We start from the raw sequence: 20161 nt of genomic DNA, 5'->3' as shown, positions 1-20161 counted from the left end.
TTTCCTTGCCCCAGTCATGAAGATCGGGGTTGGTGTCGTCTTCGAAAGCGGCGAGAACCTTGTGATACAAGTCAAGAAATTTGTATTTGCGTCCTTCGGTATTCATCCAATGGGGAACGTCGCTTATTGCGATGCGGATCTGTGCGCGTTTACAATGGCCATCTGCAAGAGAAAACTAGACACGAACTTGGACGACGACATAGGCAACAATATGGGCGGTGATTCGATGAATTTTGTGGATGGTCGCTAGGCAGCCAGGGGTAAGCTCGTCGTTGGGCTGATGACTGGCGTCTACTCGGGTAACAAGTAACATCCGAATCCCCTTTAGTTGTCAGCAGAAATCCTCGACGGAAGAGGACAGCATACTTACTCGGACGATGGCTACATTTCTGAAAAGATTACGCTGATAGGCATCGGGGACCCATCCGTCATCTGGATAACAAAATGAAGGAAAGCGCTTCGAAGAGGGTCGGTAGGTCTTCGAAACAATCTTGGTCATGATTCTAGTAAGCTGATTATGAGCGACTGAATCCGGTAAGAGAGATGATTGCTTACGCTTGTCAGGGGAACCTCCCCTTTCGGCCCGGAGACGCGCCCGATTCCGGTCCGACTCCGGTTCCGACTCCGGTCCGGCCCTCCATCTCGCCCGCACAATCACCGATCCGTCAACGCCCTCCCGACGGTCGCCCTGGGACCTCGCCTGCGACGCCGCCCAAGCCTTTTGTGCCCGACAGCGGCAGCTACGGACAAGCAGTATATAGTCAGCTACCTAGCAGGCGGACCCTTAGAGTTTCTTCTCTTCGGATCCTCCCCTGCTAGGTCAGCTTCATTTGTATTCGCTTACCAATGTTCACTCTTCGGATCCTCCCCTGCTAGGACCTTGATCTCAGGCCTCCGGGGTTGCCCTTACAGCAGAAGAAACTCTCTACGGGATCAACCGGACAAGATTGCCAGGTTTGGCGCTGACTCAGGCTCGGAGTACAAGTCCGTTCCGCCCTTGTCACCGCCCCTGCCACTTGTCCCCTCCTCCTCTACTCCTGTGGTCCCCGCACCCGTCATGCCGTCCGGAGTCACTCCTACCGCAGACGCCCGGCTGGACTCACTCGAGGCGAAAATCGATAGCCTAACTGAGGCCCTTGCTTTACTCACCAACCAGGCTTCCGCTGCCGCTGCCGCCACTAATAATGCTGGCGGACCCCAAACACCATCGCCGGAGACGTCGATTCCGACTCCGACTCCGGTCCAGGGCGACTCCGAAGCCCTTTTTGGCGACATCAACCTCGCCTCAAAATTGGTCTTGCGACCAAACCCCCCCGTTCACCTTCAACGGCAACCGGAAACGCGGCCGCGTCTTCCTCTACGCGGTCCGCACCTACGCCCGCCTTGCCCCTGAGGCCTTCGTGGTCAACGGAGAGGCGAGCGAGGAAAAGGCTGTCCGCTATGCCATGTCGTTTATGGCAGAAGGACCCGCTCAGCAATGGGCGGAGCGCCACGGAAGCAAAGCCCCGTTTCCGTTTCCGTCCTGGGGCTCCGTTCGTTTCCGAGTTTCGACTCCGGTTTGTCGAGGAGAACGAGCAAGATCACGCTCTCTCCAAGCTGGAGACTTCCGCCTATCACATGGGTACAAAGGATGTCTACCAGTACACCGACGACTCGAGGACCTGATGGACCTCGCCGGATTCGAAGACGCGCTGGTCAAGGTGACCAAGTTCCGCCACGGACTTGACCCCTTGATCAATAACGGAATCACGTCCTCGAACGACCCCCGGACCTCCGGGATTACCTTAGCTGGCGCACCCGGGCCTTCCGTCAATATGAGGCCCTGGTCCGGGCCAAGCTGATCAAGTCAGCCGCCCCCCAAGACGCCTGGCGGTTTGATTCGGACTCCGTTTCCGGTCAACCGCATCCCGGCTCCGGCCCCTTTCCGCCCGGTGGCTCCGGTCGTGCCACCCGCGGCCCGCGCCCCGCTCCGGCGCCTCCAGCTCCCGTCCCTATGGAGTTGGATCGCACCAGGGCTCGGGGTGCCCCTCGTCGCGCCTGCTTCAGGTGCGGCGACCCAAACCATCTCGCCCGGGATTGCCCCTCCCCGCCGATGTCCGCTCGATGGACATCCTCGACGAGGTGATCCAACAACTCGGTGACGAGATGTTAGCGGAGTTGATCGGAGACGGCAGCGGAGTCGATGGCCGGAGAGGATTTTGTCCCCGCGACGAGTGACTGGTGTGCCCTCGTTCGCGTCTATAAATCGTTTTGCCTCTTTGTATGATGAATGCAGTTCCTTGCCCTACAATGAGCCCGAAACGAAAGACACACCCTCTCCTGCCCCCCGCCTCGACTCCGTCTCCGACTCCGCCCGACTCCGGTCATCATCCTCCGCCGCCTCACTGCCTGGGAAAAGAAACTGCCCAAGCAGTACACCGTTGCTGCTGCCCCTGGGGCGAACTCCCTCCACCTCCCGTTAGAGCTCGAGTCCACCACCAGCGCGCTGAAGCTTGTAGCCGGCCATATGAGTGGTGAATGGCGCGGAAATGGTCGAGGAGAACGGCGTGCTGCACGTTGAGCTGGTGGTGGTAGGCAAGTAGTTGTTGATGTGCTTGCGCCAAGGTAAGACCCTGACGCGGGGCGCTACTAGGGGACACTGTAAGTTTGAGGCTTGAGTGGCGAGCTCGCCAGCGTATGACGCACCTTGGCCCGGGTTCAACGCGCGAAGCCTGACTCGGAGACGAATAAGACATGATTAAGGTAGATTGCAAGCCGCTATTTGCATTTTAGGCGTTTGTCCATATAGCTCAAGCTTGTTGCAAGTGAGCGACAGGCGGCGGCGATTTGGGGGCGTTTGGATTAAGGACCGATGCGATCAGCGTTGATATTTTTGACACGCAACGTTTTCAGCCTGAAGTCGGAGGCCAGGCCGCACGGTCAGATTCGGATCAGCGTGACGAGCTGGTTACTCCGACACAACTTCAAGCTTGAACTTCAAGTTGCAACAAGTTGCAGTGGCAACGTCGCAGCGGTGGACGTTCCCTCAAACTCTGCCATGGAAACCCTCCACGGCTCTACTACTACTGGGCCGAGGTAGAGTCGTCCTCCTCAGAACCGACCGTCTCCCTATCCTGACCTACGTGTCAACAAACCGCAATGCCTAAAACCAAATACAAATGCGACCTTTGTCAGCGCCCGTTGAGAAACCTCGACGAAGCGAAAACAAACCATGACCGAACCTGCTCTGGGTTCAAACGGCTCCACCTCCAGCATATCGCACAAGTGCAAGACTCTATCGTCGCAAGGTCAAAGTCGACCCCTCCCCTGCGAGCCATAGCGGTAACTATTTTACAAATGTCCCCTGCAGCTGCAGGAGGGACATTATGCAAATCTGCCTGCAAAGCAGGAAAGCAGCATTGCAGGGACATTTGACAAATGGCATTTCCAGAATTCAGATTATATAATCTTTAAATCTTTTTAATTTTACTTAGCTTATTTAAGTGATTTGATTGATGGGAGTGATGCTATCTATTAAATGAGATTAATGTGGAAACATTTTTAATTGCTATCAGTACTTTTGATGACTATATAGAGTTACATCATTTTTGTCCCAATTAGGATGTATTCTTGCAAAACCTAGTACACAGCCCTTATTGATTATATTACGGGTCTTCGGCCTGAAGAAATGATGATTTGAATATTATATCTAGTATTATTTTCATTATATAATCATTTATTTTAGCACAATCACTATTTGATTGGATTGTCTATTTGCTGCCTTATCAATGACTCTTATAATTTAGCAGGGGAGCAGAAGGCAAATGTTCCTGCAGCTGCAGGAGCCTGCTGGTGCAGGTGAAAATGCATTTGGGTGGCCTTGCCCCTGCAGGACTAGAAGGCAAATGGTTACACCCACAGGTGCACCAACTTGAATATTTGGAGCGTCCGAACACTTCCGATCGTAGTACCGTTTATACTCATCTTTGGCTTTAACGAGCGCGGCCTTTGCCTCGGAGACGCCCGTTAGCTATCAAGCCGAACGCAGTGCTCCTGTGTTCATTGTGGACAACATCTACTATCGACCTCTTCTCGATCCCATACGAGAAACTCTCCAAGGACCTCTCTTCAAACAACTCCACACAACACCTTTTTCTCTAAGGGCAGTGCCCGAATCCCAAACTTCATCCGATTCGCCCGACATCACAACACCACCACGTTCTTTACGCAACGAGGATGGACTCCCTCCACTTCCCGACAATCACGAGGAGATATTTGGGGAGATTTATACATCGGCTGCAATGCTCGAAGCGTATCACGCTATTCCCCAGCCCCCACCACCCCAAACATCCGACGATCCCATCGAAAGCATCATTATGGCCATCATGGAATGGTCAGATGCTACCCATCTGGCTCAATTCGGCACAGCGTCTCTATGGCCCGGTTACACTTTCTTCAGCAACCACCCAAAAGACTTTCACGGGAAACCGACATCAAAAGCAGGATTTCACCAGGCTTATTTTGCTTCGGTAATGCCATATATCTTCATTCAATCGAACTCTTCTGAATATCCACAGCTTCCTGACACCGTTCGTGATTCTTACAGGCAACAATACGGGTGCGACATGCCAGACGAGGTATACACACACCTGAAACGGGAGTTGATGCATTCGATCTGGGAACTCCTTCTCTCCGAAGACTTCATGGACGCCTACGACAATGGTATCAAAATCAAGTGCTGGGATGGCATCGTCCGGCTGGTCTTCCCCCGTTTTTTATATACGGGGCTGATTACCCAGAGAAGTACGGCATATTATACCTGGTTGGAGATGTTGTCTAACAAATTTGCAGAGTTCTTCTTGCTACCATCAAGAGCCTTGGCGGGAGGCCATGTCCCCGATGCTTTGTTGAGAAGAAGCAGATATCGGAAACGGGGACTGTCAACGACATGAAGCGTCGAGCGCAAATTCGCATTGACGACCACCCTCGACGTATGGACATCGAAAGCGCGAGGAAAGCTATTTTCGGTAATGGAAACTCACTTAAGGGCCCTAGCCTAAACGCTATTCTTAAGAAAAACTCCTGGGTACCCACTCGTGTTTGTCCAATTATTCCGTCCTTGGGCACTTGTCTAACTTACAATTAGAATGCATTCTCGAAACTGGACACAATCAAAACCCCCTTCAACCTGTTTACCATGTTTGTTCCAGACCTCTTACACGAGGTTGAACTGGGAGTCGCCAAGGCGATCATTGTACATCTCATTTGCATGCTTCATTCTCTCAAGAAAACAGATGAATTCGATCAAAGGCTCGTGTTTTACAGATATATTGCCACACTTATGCTAACTATTCCCAGATTTCGTCAGATTCCTACATTTGGTAGAGCCACGATTTGTTCCTTCAGCCATAACGTGTCAGAGCTGAAACATGTGGCGGCGCGTGACTACGAAGACATCCTCCAGGTATGCTGCTCAAAGCGGCAGTCATTTGGGAGATCTGACCGTTGCAGTGCCTTCTTCCGGTCATTGAAGGGCTTGTCCCATCGCATCAAGGACTGATTGACAAGCTCTGCTTCGAGCTCGCCCTTTGGCACGGCTACGCCAAACTCCGAATGCACACAACTTCGTCAATCAAACTTTTCCGAATGGCCACCACCAATCTTTGTTCCACTATCCGGCGATTTGCTCGAGAAACTGCTGACATCAAGACATATGAGCTACCACGAAGAAGAACGTCGAAGGGCTAAGAAGAAAAGCTCTGCCGCCAAGGCAACAAATGAATCAGAGAGAGCGGCCACTGCCGCATCCCCACTGCTGCCACATCCACTACCAACGCCTCCAGCAATGACCCCAGCCGCGACAACAAGGGAAGAGAAGAGCAAGAAAATTGAAAAGCCATTTAACCTTATCACCTACAAACTCCACGCGCTTCCGGACTATCCGGACGCTATCGTTCGTTTTGGGACCACGGATTCGACCTCCACGCAGAATGTAGGTGTTTACCCTTTGCTAGTCAGACAGTTGGTGATTTTCGGACCAGGGCGAGCTTGCGCATCGTCTCATCAAACATTTTTATAAACAAACAAACAAGTGAAACCCCGTTGGTCAAATTGCTGCCCACGAAAGGAGGAGGCGATTGATGCAGGGAATGTGGGAAAAGAGAAAACGCTTCAAATCAGCAGAGAGCAAGTCGATCGCTTCATCTGCCGCTCCCGCCGTGGAGCCCGTCTCTCGTCGGAGACAGAACGACCGCCAACGCAGGCTCAAGATGGCCTTGCGACCAGAAAGCAACCCAAAATATAGTGCCTATGTCCCTCCTGAGCAACATCATTATATTTCAAGTTCAACCCAAACATTTTGGCATCTCACAGACCTTTTAAGTGATCAATTTGATCAGTCAGAGAGCGAGGGCGAGGGCGACGGCCCACCCATAGATCGGATGGTAGCCTTGATCGTGTTATGAAGCATTCCAAATACTGATTATCTCAAGGATATCGAAGTGCATGAAGAGGATCCTGCTCTGAAGGTACCGTCCTTGCTGCCCAACTTGCCCGTGTTCCGACAAGCTATAGGATTTTGCACATCGGCTCAAATCCCATCTTCGCGGCCGAATTCTCAACATGGAAAATGGCGGCTATGATGTGCAGTTTAGCGACGAAGAACTCATCAGTGTTGCAATTCAAGGGGATTTGCTCTACACTCACGCCACCATGCGCGTCAATTCCACAACCTATGACGTCCAACGGGATCAAGACGTTCTCAATCCTCGGACACGCAAGTTCTTTATCGTGCATGCGCAAGACCCCGAGGAAGACTCTCACCCATATTGGTACGGAGAGTTGATCGGCATATTCCACTGTTATGCCTCCTTGGCCGACCGGCCAGCAAAGGCTCAATGTATGGAATTCCTATGGGTTCGGTGGTTCCAAAGGGACACGAATTATCGATGTGGTCTGCAGGCGAAGCGTTGGCTGCGTCTCTGCTACATGCCTCATGGGAGTCCAGACGCTTTTGGCTTTATTGACCCGCAGGATGTTCTACGAGGATCCCATCTCATTCCTGCATTCCATCACGGACGAACACGAGACTACCTCCCCAAATCTGCACTTCTCCAGAGAATCGAACACGATGAAGATTGGAGATATCATTATGCTAATATGTATGTCGAGTTCAATGACGAGCACTGGTTCACTCACTGATCTCTCTATCTCTTCAGGGTTGTTGATCGAGACATGTTAATGCGCTACCATGTCGATGTAATTGGCCACCGGAAGGTTGCGCAGAAGTTTCAAGTTCAAGACGAAAGCCCTCAAGAGTCAGCGGCAGCAGTGGAAGAAGATGCAGAGATGGAGGTGGATGAACCAGACCCCATGGACAAGGGTGTTATAAACGAGGAGGACGAGGAAGACGAGGAAGACGAGGAAGTAGGTGTGGATGGGCGTAGTAGTAGTTCAGAGTCAGAGGAGGAGACCACTGAGGAGGAGAGTGACGAGGATGACTCTCCACAGGGCGACGAGGCCGTCCGCAGCCGTCTGGGTTTTACAAGTAATAATTGACTGGATATATCCAGGTCTGCAATAGAGTGTTTTGGAAGATTAATGATCACCGAATAGTCCCGGGCCGCTCTATCTTGAAGTCTGATTCTTGTTGCCTCGACTATGATCCGGTGGCTCGGCACATAGTGACCGTGCATTAAACCTTGATTGTCAATGCTTGCGATCATCTCGAATCCTGCTTTAAAAGCTTAGACATGGTTTTCGCCCACTGCCAGTACCATCCTCCTCCTTCGAGCATAGCCATGGGCGACTTTCACCGAAGCTCCGACAACGTGTCTAGTTACTCTGATTTTCGTTATCGCCCTTCTCCCAACCGGACTCCCGCTCCTACAACGCCCGCTGCGATGAACGCTCGTCAGTCTGAGGCTCTTTTCACTCCCGCTGGACCCCAGACTCCCGCCACTGCCAGTGCTGGTAGTGCCAGTGTCAGGTCAGCGTCCCCAATTGCATCGTTGCTCCCTTGTCTGTGCGTTGAAAACTTAGTGTGTTGCTTTTGATTGACTAACGCGCTCGATAGTGTTTCGGAAGGCGGACGTTCTGAGACCCGAGAGCAAAATAGACCTGGGAGCAAAGGTAGTGGCATCCATTATTTGCCGTACACCACCCGCTAACGAGTACTCAGTTGGTAATGGGGAGTACGAACAGCTTGCGGCAACTCAGAAAGCTATTCTGGCTGACCATGTCGCCCTGCTCACGACTCACACCGAGACGACCAAAACCCTTACCAAAACGCAAGAAACCCTTCAAGCTGTGCGACTGGAGCTCGAGGCTGCCAGTGGGACGCAGAAGGAATTGCGGGCTCGTTTCGCGGCCGAGTTGCAAGTGGAGAGGGCGAAGGCTATCAGAGCGGAGGCGGCGTTGAAGATACAAGCCCAACGCGCAGAACGTTTGGCAGAGACCCTGGCCGCCAGCGAAACGCGCATCAATAACCTCGAGGAAGGGATCCTGGCAAAGAGCAACAAGATCACCAATCTCAGGGCGACTATCATCGAAATCACTCGTAGCCGCGAATCGTCCCTCAACACAATCGTCGACCTTCGAACTCAGGTGGCGACACTCTCCCGCGAGCAGGCCTCTGATCGCCAACTGCTCGTTCGAGCTGAAGAGACATTGACGACGGCGAGATCGCAGGCCAATAGTCTCCTCTGTTCCTTGCAGACCACAGTTCGTGCCATGAATGCCACTTTGTCTGCGGTTGAGATTGTTGATGTATCGATGGCGGTTGTGGAGGTCTCGTCAGATGTTGAAGAGTATAGTACTACTCGAGCTGTTTCTGAAGAAGCCTAAGGGTGGCTTTTTGTATTCCATGCCGCCTTCTATACCCGCTAGCTACCAATACTTGACACAAATGCAATGCTGAACTTGACTCGAAAGTCTTTCCAGTGAGGCTTGGCCCCGGTGGCGGCACGATTGTATGTGACATATGACTTGTTGGCTGCTTCACACCGCCATCTGTCTTGAAGGCATTCAACACCAACTCACAGTGGCGACAGTCTCTTTCCAATGCTAGCGGCATACACGTACTCGGGCTATTGCGCACCGAGGGTATGCTTTTCTGTCGTTCATTTACTAGCAAGTTAGACTGCAACTAATACTAGTAACAGTACCGAACTTGAAGATGGTCCTCTCCGTCCAAGGCCTTCGCAAGCGCCTGGCGCTTTCTACTCCAACAAGGTGGACGAGTTGAAGTTCTTGCCTGCAGGCCTGGAGTTCAAAACAGCCTTGCAAGAATCGAGACTGACATGTCATGCCTCGAACAACGGCTGTCGCCCCGCAAGCACAGTTTTCGATGCCAACTTGAAGCAGTCAACAGAGGAGTCAAGGACTACAGGAAGAACCATGGAGGTTTTTGACAAGAACATGCAGAAAAACCTGGCAAATTCGTCAGTTGTTTCTGGTTTCTCGATGGTGAAACCAAGCTGAAGTCGTATCGTTGCGCAGATGTCTGAGGAAGTCAGCGCCATGGTTCTTGCGAGAGGGCCAACAGTGGCTCAAGAGTGCCTTGCGTCGCTTGGTGCACGACTGACAGTGCTGACAAGTATCAAAAGTGGGGACTTCGAGGCCAGAAATACCGTGAGGGGGAGACCAAGATGTCAAACGGACTGGAGAAAAGGTTCGTCCTAGGGCTAAGCTCTGCGAAAAATGCTTATCATTCTTCAAGTTGGTGGCAAATGTAAACACCATATTCATGCCACACTTCTCCGCTTCAAACTCTTTCGACCCTCTCCCATCAATGACGCCCTTCCATCCCGAAGCTCTCTATACAGAGCTGAAATCGCCGCCACCAGCTCTTCCTCTTTCAACGACCATTCAACAGGGAACTGAGTTGCCTCTCCGAGTCAATCCACCCAACCTTGGCGAATCAAAGCTGTTAGTCGGAGCAGAGTGAGCCGGACGATGACGAGGAAGAACGGTTCGACATCGAAAATGTCTTGGACGACGAAGAACAAGGAGCGGGCCCTACTTATCGACCCAGGATAGCCCAACGTGTCGTTTGTCCATACTTCCCTCGGAGACCTGGCGCAAGACTTAACACCGAGCAATTCTCGCAGCTTCTCTGCCCAGAGCAAAAAGACCAAGTCCAACAAAGACATCGTTTCCCTCACGCCAGGTCGAGCGGTTGCGGCTGGAGTCAAATACTGTTTCAGCACGTAACAGAACGCGCAAACTTTTCCTTCGCCAACGCAAACTTTTCCGCCAAACTTTTCCTTTGCCAAATAACTCGTTGGCTACTCCTTTATGGCAGGGCAGGGCAAGAAACCGCACTTGTCCGGATACAATTATGGCGCCATCTCCTCTCTTGTGTTGACTGCCGACCAGTCAGCTCTCCCTCGTCGCGACAAGGAGCCAAATGGTGCACCAACTTCACTCGTTGGTCGTGTCAATCCTCGCGATATGGGCTCCCACGTTCAGTGCAAAATGCCCAAGGACCTCGAAAAGAAGAAAAAGAAGGCTTCCGACGGCCAAGATGCGTCTGAGAAGCAGCCTGCCAAACGAAAGACACAGGCCACTGGGTTTGGGTACACCGACATTATCGAGGCAACCCAGGATGTGGAGGGCCTTACTTATCGACCCATGACGGCCGAAACGCGCGAAGTCTACGAACTCATCCTGTCGTCTGTCCACACTTCCCTCGGAGACCAGGCGCAAGATGTTGTTGTTTGGAGTGCTGCCGACATGGTACTCGAAACTCTTAAAAACCAGAAACTGAAGGATTTCAACAAAAAGCGCGCGAGATTGAAGAGATTCTTTCAGTCAGTGTGAACAACGAACAATTCTCGCAGCTTGTTAGCCTTTCGAAAAAGATTACCGACTACGGCGCCGAAGATGAGACCTCGGGGGACCCCGACGTCAAAAATATGGAACTGGATGACGAGGTTGGAGTTGCGGTTGTGTTCGATGAGAAGGAGGAGCAGGACGATGACGAAGAAGAATGGTTCGACATTAGAGATGACTTCCAACAACAAGTCCGACAAAGACACTGTTTCCCCTCATGCCATCGACGCATTCTGGGTCCAACGTCAAGTTGCAGAAATCTACTCTGACCCAGTCACCGCTGCCGAGAAAACAACCTCCGTTCTCGATCCTCGACTCCGAGTCAAGTTTGCGCGACTGCGAGAACCAACTGATCGAGCTCTTCGAATATCAAAGCTTCCATATCACAACCAGATTCCTCAAAAATCGCGATGTCATCGTCTGGTGCACAAAGCTCATGCGAAGTAATGCTGATGAGCGGGTTAACGTGGAGGTTGCGATGAGGGAAAGGGGCGTGGGTTGGATTCTTCGCGAGTTTTTGGAGGATCGTCAGGCTGGCAGATCCAAGCCGTCTGATGCTATGGACGTCAATGAACAGAAAAATGACATGCCCATGTCTTGAATTTGCCCATACGGACCGAACTCCGGGTGGATCACGGAGGCTGTGTCAGCCCGACGCTGACTCCGTTTTTCTCTGACTCTGTTGTCTCTCTGACTCCGGTAGCTTTTCTGACTCTCTCTGACTCTACACTAGTATGACTCCATATGACTCTTAGGCAGTAGTATATAAAGCCTGTGCTTTCTCTACCTAATACATCGTTCTTCTCTCCCACCTCGTTCAACAGCCCAAGACCGCCACTCTAGCCCCTGGTTCAACTCTGCAACCGAAACGGACTGCGGACCTGGAGAGTATGATATTCAGCCAGGGCAGTCATCTCATGTCCAACAAGAAATGCAAGCTACCAGAAGGCTCCTTTGAACGTGCGAGGAAGGGTTATGAGGAAATCCATGTTCCCGCTCCCAAAAAGAAAGTCATTCCAACATGGATTTGGTACTCATTGTGAGTATGCCTACTTGGGCCCAAACCGGCTTCACTGTCCCACGCCTCAATCCTGTCCAAAGCAACTCTATCCCATTGCATTTGGAACAGACAAGCCAATCTTACATTATACTCTGACTGGTGCTGGAAAGGTTTGTTTTCTCCGTTTAATATATATTGTTCCTTATGTCCTTCCTAGACAAATGTCGCTATGCTCACTACTGGCAAAGAAACCGCGAAGACAACCAAAGTTTTGTGCGATTCAGCTGTCAAGAAGGAGACAATCACCCAGTTTGTCAAACCTGATGCTGCTGTTCGTGAAATTTTAACCGAGGAGGCTAATAACATCAAGGACAGCAATTTGTGCAACCTCCTTCCTTTTGGTTTTGGTATTCACCATGCTCGAGAAGATCATGGACTTGTCAAGGAGCTGTTCGCCGATGTCTTGTTACAGGTTCTTGGTTGTACTGCAACACTTGCTTGGGGAGTCAACTTGCCGGTGCATACTGTCATCATCAAGGACACCCAAATTTACAACCCTGAGAAAGAGTGCTACAATACGACATGTAGGGCAAGGGCATTATCATTACCAACCACTCCGAGCTGCAATATTACTTGAGTCGGTTGAATCAGCAGTTCTCGATCGAGTCACAATCCGTCTCTAAGCTGGCCGACAACCGCAATGCAAAAATTATCCTCCGAACAATCAGAAACTGAGACAAAACTGTCCAGTGACCTATCTGTGAGTTTTTTTTAGTTATTTTAAATGCTGTTTGCATTAACTAAAACATTTTTCAAGTTATCTTTGCATGCTGAAATCTCTGGGGCTGTATGGTGTTGAGGTTGACTACCAAGACAATAATGTCGGGTTGATCCAAAAGCGAGCCAGCATTGTCCACTCTGCCGCCGTTCTGTTGGAGAAATGTCAGCTGCTCAAGTACAAACGGTTCTCAGCCCGTTCTAGAGCACCGAGCTTGCCCCCATCACATCACATTACTACATGACCTACAACTTAATGATGACGTACAACCAACATCTGCAGCCAACGATATCAACCCTCGAACTTTTGCGGGTCTTTGTGTTATTGAATGAATCCAAGCTTCATCCCATTTAACAAGGGGAAAAGCTGGAGCTAGGAAAACTTCTCGAGAGGGTCCCGATTCCTGTCAAAGAAAGTGTCGAAGTGCCTGCTGCAAAGATTAACATTCTTTTGCAGGCGTACATATTGGATTTGATCCTAGACAGTAAGCAAAAAAAAAAAAAAACATTTGCGGGACACGCGATCATGATACTGATATTTGACATAGTAGGCTTTGTACTCGTTGCGGATATGGTTTTTGTGCAACAATCTGCAGGGAGGTTGGTACATCCAAACTAAGTCTGATTTCTGCGAAGTATATTGTGTGCCATGTTCAAAATGTGTTTGAAGCTCGGTTGGGCTGTTCCTGCCAGTGCAGCCTTGGACCTTTGTAAGATGGTTGAAAAGCGCATGTCAGTGCTTAGATTCTTTCCACTTGTTTTGTGTGCTAATTAATTGGCTAGGTGGGGCTTCATGACTCCCTTGCGACAATTCAAAGGTGTGCAGTCAGATATTATTGAAAAGGCAGAGGGAAATCATTTCGTGAGTTGATAACGTCTAACGTGATTTATCTGCTCACTATCATGCAGCCTTGGTATCGCTATTTCAGCTTGGTAAGTTCATCATACCTACTGTAAGCTATTCTATTCTTATCGAATGGAATAGGCACTGCATAGGGCCCACAGGGATGAAGGGAAGGGGTTGGAAGAATAGGGAACTTGCAGAGTGCGGTGGGGGCGTCGGTCCCGAACTGTGACATCCCCTATGAGATTATACTCCTCATAACATGTTGTATACATAGAAAAATTTTTGTTATTCTCTATTATAATGATGAATACTGCTACACATCATATTGGCAATACAGTGATGATCTGGTCGTTGATTATAGATCAAATATAGAAAACTTGGTTGGGAAGTTATGCATAAGTCGATGTATGAGTCAACCCGCATTAGGGATACCGATGAGCTCTCCAATTTCCAGTGGTGTCTGCCATTCGATAAGAATAGAATAGCGTAAAGTAGTTATGATGAACTTACCAAGTCGAAATAGCGATACCAAGGCTGCATGATAGTGAGCAGATGAATCATGTCAGACGTTATCAACTCACGAATTGATTTCCCTCCGCCTTTTGAATAATATCTGACTGCACACCTTTGAATTGTCACAAGGGAGTCATAGGCCAATTAATTAGAACACAAAACAAGCGGAAAGAGTCTAAGCACTGACATGCGCTTCTCGACCATCTTACAAAGGTCCAAGGCTGCCCTGGCAGAAATGTGCTGGCAGTACCGTCTCACAATGTCTGGCCGGAGCCTTTACTAGGAACTCCGCCCCTCTGCCCTCTGATATCCCGGACTGGGCTAAGGAGTTTCAGGACGTCTTCAACAAGGAGTCCTTCGACACGCTACTGGAGCGGAGGACCTCAGACCACGCCATCGAACTTGTCCCCAACGCTAAGCCCACCAACTGCAAGGTGTACCCCATCTCGCCCCTTGAGCAACGCGAGCTTGACACATTCATCGAGGAAGGGCTATCGACAGGTCGGATTCGCCCCTCCAAGTGTCCAATGGCGTCTCCGGTCTTCTTTGTCAAACCACAATTTTCTCCAGGGGAAAGACATGGTCGAAGCGGACCCACTGGTCGTGCGACGCATCATAGCCTTTCCATCTGACAAAGTAATTCAGCCGTTTATACCTCACCCTTGCATCCAGGATTTCCTCTACTTCCCGCTCCGGGACTCTGTCCTCGAGGTCCGGAGGGGGCTGGTCGTAGCCGGGGCGTCCATTGAAAGGGTCGTCTTGGGCAAGCTCGAGCTTGACGACCGGGAAGACCAGGTAGAGCTTCGAGTAACTCGGAGGGAGGTCGAGCTTGTAGGCACCTTTGCTAATCTCCGCGACTATCTTGAACGGGCCGAGAGGGAAGCCCATACGTGGGAGCCGTCCCGTGTCCGTCATGAAGGGGACCTGCTGCGTAGAGGAGTGAGCGTGGTTGTTATAAGCAAACTCTGCAGCTGGAATCAGCTTGTCCCAGCCGTCCTGCTGATAGTTGGTGAAGATCCGCAGGTACTGCTCCAACTCCTGATTGACGCGCTCTGTTTGACCCTCGGTCTGAGGGTCATCCGGAATCGCTAAAAGCGGTTCCGAGGTGGCCGCGTCCTTGATCGCTTGGAACGCAAAAGGCCTCTGCATCGCCCCAAGTCTACTGCTGGTCCTTCTTGGTGAGTGCAAAGAGAGGACGTGCGAGGGCCGAGAAGTCCCGAATTAACCTGCGGTAGAAATTAGCGAACCCAAGGAACTGCTGAACATCCTTCTTGTTTTCCGGAGTCGGCCAAGCGGAGACGCCTGCAACCTTGACAGGGTCCATTTCAACATGGTTGTGGGAGATGATGACTCCAAGGTATTCGATTGACGATTTTTCAAAGTCGTGTGCCGATGTTTCCGGAGGTCGGAATGGGCGATTAGGATATTGTTGAGGTAGATCATGATGTCTCCGGAAAGGATGAGGTCCTGCAAAATGTCATTCATCATCGTTTGGAACGTCGCAGGGGAGTTTGTCAGGCCGAAATACATCACCAAGGGCTCGAACAGGCCTCAGTTAGTCCGGAAAGCCGCTTTCCACTTGTCACCTTCTTTGATCTGGATATTGTTGAAGCGCCAACAGACGTCAAGTTTAGTGAAGTAATGAGCGCCTTTGAGCCGGTTGATGAGGTCGTTGATCAGTGGAAGGGGGTACCGGTTTTTGACAGTCATTGCTAATACACGGAGGAAATGAGCTAGGTAGCTAAATATCAAATCTAACCAACTAAATCAAATCCAAAATATGTGTGTGTTTGTGTTCAGGTTTTAGCAGAAGAGTACCAATACTCAACTACTAGGTAAGCAAACTGACTGTTACTGTAGCCAATCTACTTGGGGCTTACTATGGTTGTGCCTTGCTATGCACAGGTTTACTAAGATGTGCCTTACTATGCACAGGGTTTACTAATAGACAAATTCACTGGTTGTGCCTTACTATGCACAAATTCACTATAACTGTGTCTTACCATACACAGGATCGCTGAAGGTTGGTAACCTCAGCAAAACCACTAATGTGACACCACTGCCACAATTAACAGTCTTCTGAGATAAATCACTGTTTAAGGTTGATACCCACAGCAAAACTAACTAGTGTGACAGTGGTAGCGTCACAACTAGTAGTTTCCTAGGGTGTTCACTATTATTCCATCTACTACATGTGACCTCCTTATATACTACTCAGAAAAATAACTAATGATATGACAAAGAAACACTATGACTCAGTTGGAGTCAGTATGACTCAGTTGGAGTCATTGTGGCTGTGCATTTTAGAATATTCTGGCCAAATCAAACTTCTATATTAGGATGTTCTATTCCCATAACTGGGGTCTATTCCCACAGTTTACCTTTGTTCTGGTTTTGTTCTGTGGCTGTGCTACTAGAGCGGTCCAGAACTGATGTTCCTGGCCTTTCTAGGTGTTTCTAGGTCTCTAGACATGCCTACACTAGTATAATAATAGAATTAGTCTTTGGGAAAGTATGAAATATTCTCAAGTATTCGGAGCATTAAAAATAAATTATTTAGCCCCTCTGATCAGTTTCCAGATGTACTCCATTTCCAAGCTTATCATCTCCCTTTTTCATAAATCTTGACCGTCCTCGGTCAATTGATCATACTTGAATTGACTACATTTTTCATCAATATCCAGCTACATTTTTTCACTGGACATGGAATTACATTTTTAGTAATACCATGGATGAATATTCCAAGATATCCTTCAGAGACCCTCTAGATCTATTGATCCAGAACTTAAGTCTGATATCTAGTTATTAGTTTGCTGAACAATTCTTATGGCTGTCCAACAATATTGGGATCATCACCATATATTTTCCAGAATTTTCCCTGATTTTATGGCTTGCCATCTAGATTTTCTGACTGTTCCTGGCAGTATTCCATCCCATATCACCTTAGTAGTTATCCTTTATGATGATATGTTATTTGCCATCAATCGGACTTTGTCCGGACCTGGCCTGCAACATGGCGCAGGCATACTGCACGGAGCAACGATCAACCTTGGCGCATCAAGAGCGCAGTATATAGTTTAGCTATCTAGCAGGCGGACCCTTAGAGATTCTTCTCTTTAGATCCTCCCCTGCTAGGTCAGCTTCCTTTGTATTTGCTTACTGTTATTCACTCTTTGGATCCTCCCCTGCTAGGACCTTGACCTCAGGCCTCCAGGGTTGCCCGCCCACAGTCGCTGAACCAAAGGCTGTCAGCGCATTGGAGGATGAGAATACCATAGGTGTCCGCAGTCATTGTGGGGGTGCGAAAGTAGGTGACGCCGCCCTGGCAGGCCTGGGTGGTCGGGAAGAGAGAGCTCCGTAAGAATGTGCTTGCGCAGCGGGCGGTGCGACATTGTACCTGTGGGACATCCAGCAAACAGAGAGCAAGATATAAAGACCATTGCCATTGACATCGGGGGCCAGAAAACTAGTAGCAGGTCAGGTCATGAAAATAGGTATCAGACAGAGGATGCACTGGTAGTACACCACCGTCTTGAGGAAGTTGGTCATGTGGTTTACCGTGTCAGGGAGGAAGACGGGGCCGGGAGAGTCAGCATGTCCTGAAAAACAAGGGAGTGCACATGAAGATAGGTATCAGAAAGCTGGACTAATGTGCCATGTCGGGGGGAGGACCAATTTGTACAAGGTTTTGCCCACTTTTTTGTTTTATTTCAAACGGCCCAAATTACGTCTCGGGAATATCTTTGTTTGTTGACATAGCAGGCAGGCCTGCACGTAGGCTCGGCAATCGGCCTGGATTGATGACCACCAATAGTCATGTGTTGTGAGTTCAAGGGTTCAATGGCAGCCCGGGTGTCCCACAATTGGAATATTGTGGTGCTGTCGTAGCAACCTGTGCCTCAACCCCATAGCCAGGGGTACATACCCGAGTGTCAGGGGAACCTCCCTTTCGGCCCCTCGGAAACGATTCCGATTCCGGTCCGATTCCGGTTCCGACTCCGGTCCGGCCCTCCATCTCGCGCGCGCAATCACTGATCCGTCAACGCCCTCCCAACGGTCACCCTGGGACCTTGCCTGCGACGCCGCCCAGGCCTTCTGTGCCCGACAGCAGCAGCTACGGACGAGCAGTATATAGTCAGCTCCCTAGCAGGCGGACCCTTAGAGTTTCTTCTCTTTGGATCCTCCCCTGCTAGGTCAGCTTCATTTGTATTTGCTTACCAATGTTCACGCTTTGGATCCTCCCCTGCTAGAACCTTGATCTCAGGCCTCCGGGGTTGCCCTTACAGCAGAAGAAACTCTCTACGGGATCAACTGGACAAGATTGCCAGGTTCGGCGCTGACTCAGGCTCAGAGTCCGAGTCCACTCCGCCCTCGCCACCGCCCCTACCACTTGTCCCCTCCTCCTCTGTCACTCCTGTCGCCCCTGCACCTGTCATGCCTTCCGGAGCTACTCCTGACGCTGACACTCGGCTGGACGCACTTGAGGCGAAAATTGACTGCCTAACTGAGGCCCTTACTCTTCTCAGGCTTCCGCTGCCGCTGCCGCCACTAATACTGCTGGTGGACCCCAAACAAAACCACCCCCGGAGATGTCGATTCCGACTCCGACTCCGGTTCAGGGCGATTCCGAGGCCCTCTTTGGCGACATCAACCTCGCCTCAAAATTAGTCTTATGACCAAACCCCCCGTTCACCTTCAACGGCGATTGGAAATGCGGCCACGCGTTCCTCTACGCGGTCCGCACCTATGCCCGCCTTGCCCCTGAGGCCTTCGTGGTCAACGGAGAGGCGAGCGAGGAAAAGGCCGTCGGGGCGTCCGCTATGCCATGTCGTTTATGGCAGAAGGATCCGCTCAGCAATGGGTGGAGCGCCACGGAAGCAAAGCCCCATTTCCGTTTCCGTCCTGGGGCTCGTTCGTTTCCGAGCTTCGACTCCGGTTCGTCGAGGAGAATGAGCAAGATCACGCTCTCTCCAAACTGGAGACTTCCGCCTATCACATGGGCACAAAGGATGTCTACCAGTACACCGACGACTTCGAGGACCTGATGGACCTCGCCGGATTTGAGGACACGTTGGTCAAGGTGACCAAGTTCCGCCACGGACTTGATCCCCTGATCAACAACGGAATCACGTCCTCGAACGACCCCCCGGACCTTGGGGACTACGTTAGCTGGCGCACCTGGGCCTTCCGTCAATACGAGGCCCTGGTCTGGGCCAAGCTGATCAAGTCAGCCGCCCCCAAGACGCCTGGCGGTTTGATTCGGACTCCGTTTCCGGTCAACCGTGTCCCGGCTCCGGCCCCTTTCCGCCCGGTGGCTCCGGTCGTGCCACCCGCGGCCCGCGCCCCCGCTCCGGCGCCACCAGCTCCCGTCCCTATGGAGTTGGATCGCGCTAGGGCTCGGGGTGCCCCTTGTCGCGCCTGCTTCAGGTGCGGCGACCCAAACCATCTCGCCCGAGACTGCCCCCTCCCTGCGGATGTCCGCTCAATGGACATCCTCGACGAGGTGATCCAACAACTCGGTGATGAGATGTTAGCGGAGTTGATCGCTCGCTACTCGGATACAGCTGCGCTGCCTGAAACAGCCGCGGAGTCGATGGCCGGAGAGGATTTTGTCCCCCTGCGACGAGTGACTGGTGTGCCCTCGTTCGTGTCCATAAATCCTTTCGCTTGTTTGTATGACAAATCAATTCCTTTGCCCTACGACGAGCCTGAAACGAAAGACATACCCTCCCCTGCCCCCGTTTCGACTCCGTCTCCGACTTCACCCGCGACTCCGGTCATTGTCCTTCGCCGCCTCACTGCCTGGGAAAAGAAATTGCCCAAGCAGTACACTGTCGCTGCCTCCCCTGGAGTGAACTCCCTCCTTAAGCTCTCGCTCTCTGGTCTGGTTGACTGTGGTGCCACCTCCGACTTTATCGACATAAACTATGTCGCTCGGAATGGCATCCCGGTCCGCACCCTGGCACAACCGATTCCGGTCTTTAACGTCGATGGCACTCCGAACGACGCCGGCTCCATCAGCCAGATCGCGGACTTGGTCTTACGCTACAAAGGCCACTCCGAGCGCGTTCAACTCGCCGTCACTCATCTTGGTAAACAAGACCTCATCCTGGGGCACTCCTGGCTGCGGAAGCATAACCCAGAGATCAATTGGGAAACCAAGGAGGTCAAGATGACACAGTGCCCCCGCGGTTGCTCCACTTGCCGCGAGG

The 20161-nt window shown here is 51.1% G+C and overlaps 3 protein-coding genes across 3 annotated transcripts; all 3 read left to right on the top strand.

The window, feature by feature from the left end:
- Positions 1-4280: 4280 nt before the first annotated feature.
- MIND_01245000 (uncharacterized protein) lies at positions 4281-5727 on the top strand (the record flags this gene model as incomplete). Its single annotated transcript, XM_037368936.1, has 4 exons — positions 4281-4782; positions 4833-5077; positions 5126-5443; positions 5491-5727. 4 exons carry the CDS (start codon positions 4281-4283, stop codon positions 5725-5727), a joined length of 1302 nt encoding a protein of 433 aa, XP_037214904.1.
- Positions 5728-5824: 97 nt separating this feature from the next.
- Positions 5825-7536, top strand: MIND_01244900 (uncharacterized protein; the record flags this gene model as incomplete). Its single annotated transcript, XM_037368935.1, has 4 exons — positions 5825-5971; positions 6471-6506; positions 6553-7139; positions 7197-7536. The coding sequence occupies 4 exons, from the start codon at positions 5825-5827 to the stop codon at positions 7534-7536; spliced, it is 1110 nt and encodes a 369-aa protein (XP_037214903.1).
- A 2739-nt stretch (positions 7537-10275) lies between these two features.
- Positions 10276-11413, top strand: MIND_01244800 (U5 small nuclear ribonucleoprotein helicase; the record flags this gene model as incomplete). The annotated part of the gene is made up of 3 exons (XM_037368934.1): positions 10276-10790; positions 10829-10972; positions 11005-11413. 3 exons carry the CDS (start codon positions 10276-10278, stop codon positions 11411-11413), a joined length of 1068 nt encoding a protein of 355 aa, XP_037214902.1.
- Positions 11414-20161: the final 8748 nt, after the last annotated feature.

The sequence above is a fragment of the Mycena indigotica genome (assembly GCF_014461135.1).
Source record: "Mycena indigotica strain 171206Taipei chromosome Unknown Mind.scaff0012, whole genome shotgun sequence".
NCBI classification, from domain to species: Eukaryota; Fungi; Basidiomycota; class Agaricomycetes; order Agaricales; family Mycenaceae; genus Mycena; species Mycena indigotica.
The sequence above is the reverse complement of the archived record's forward strand: the minus strand, read 5'-3'. Positions and strand labels throughout refer to the sequence as shown.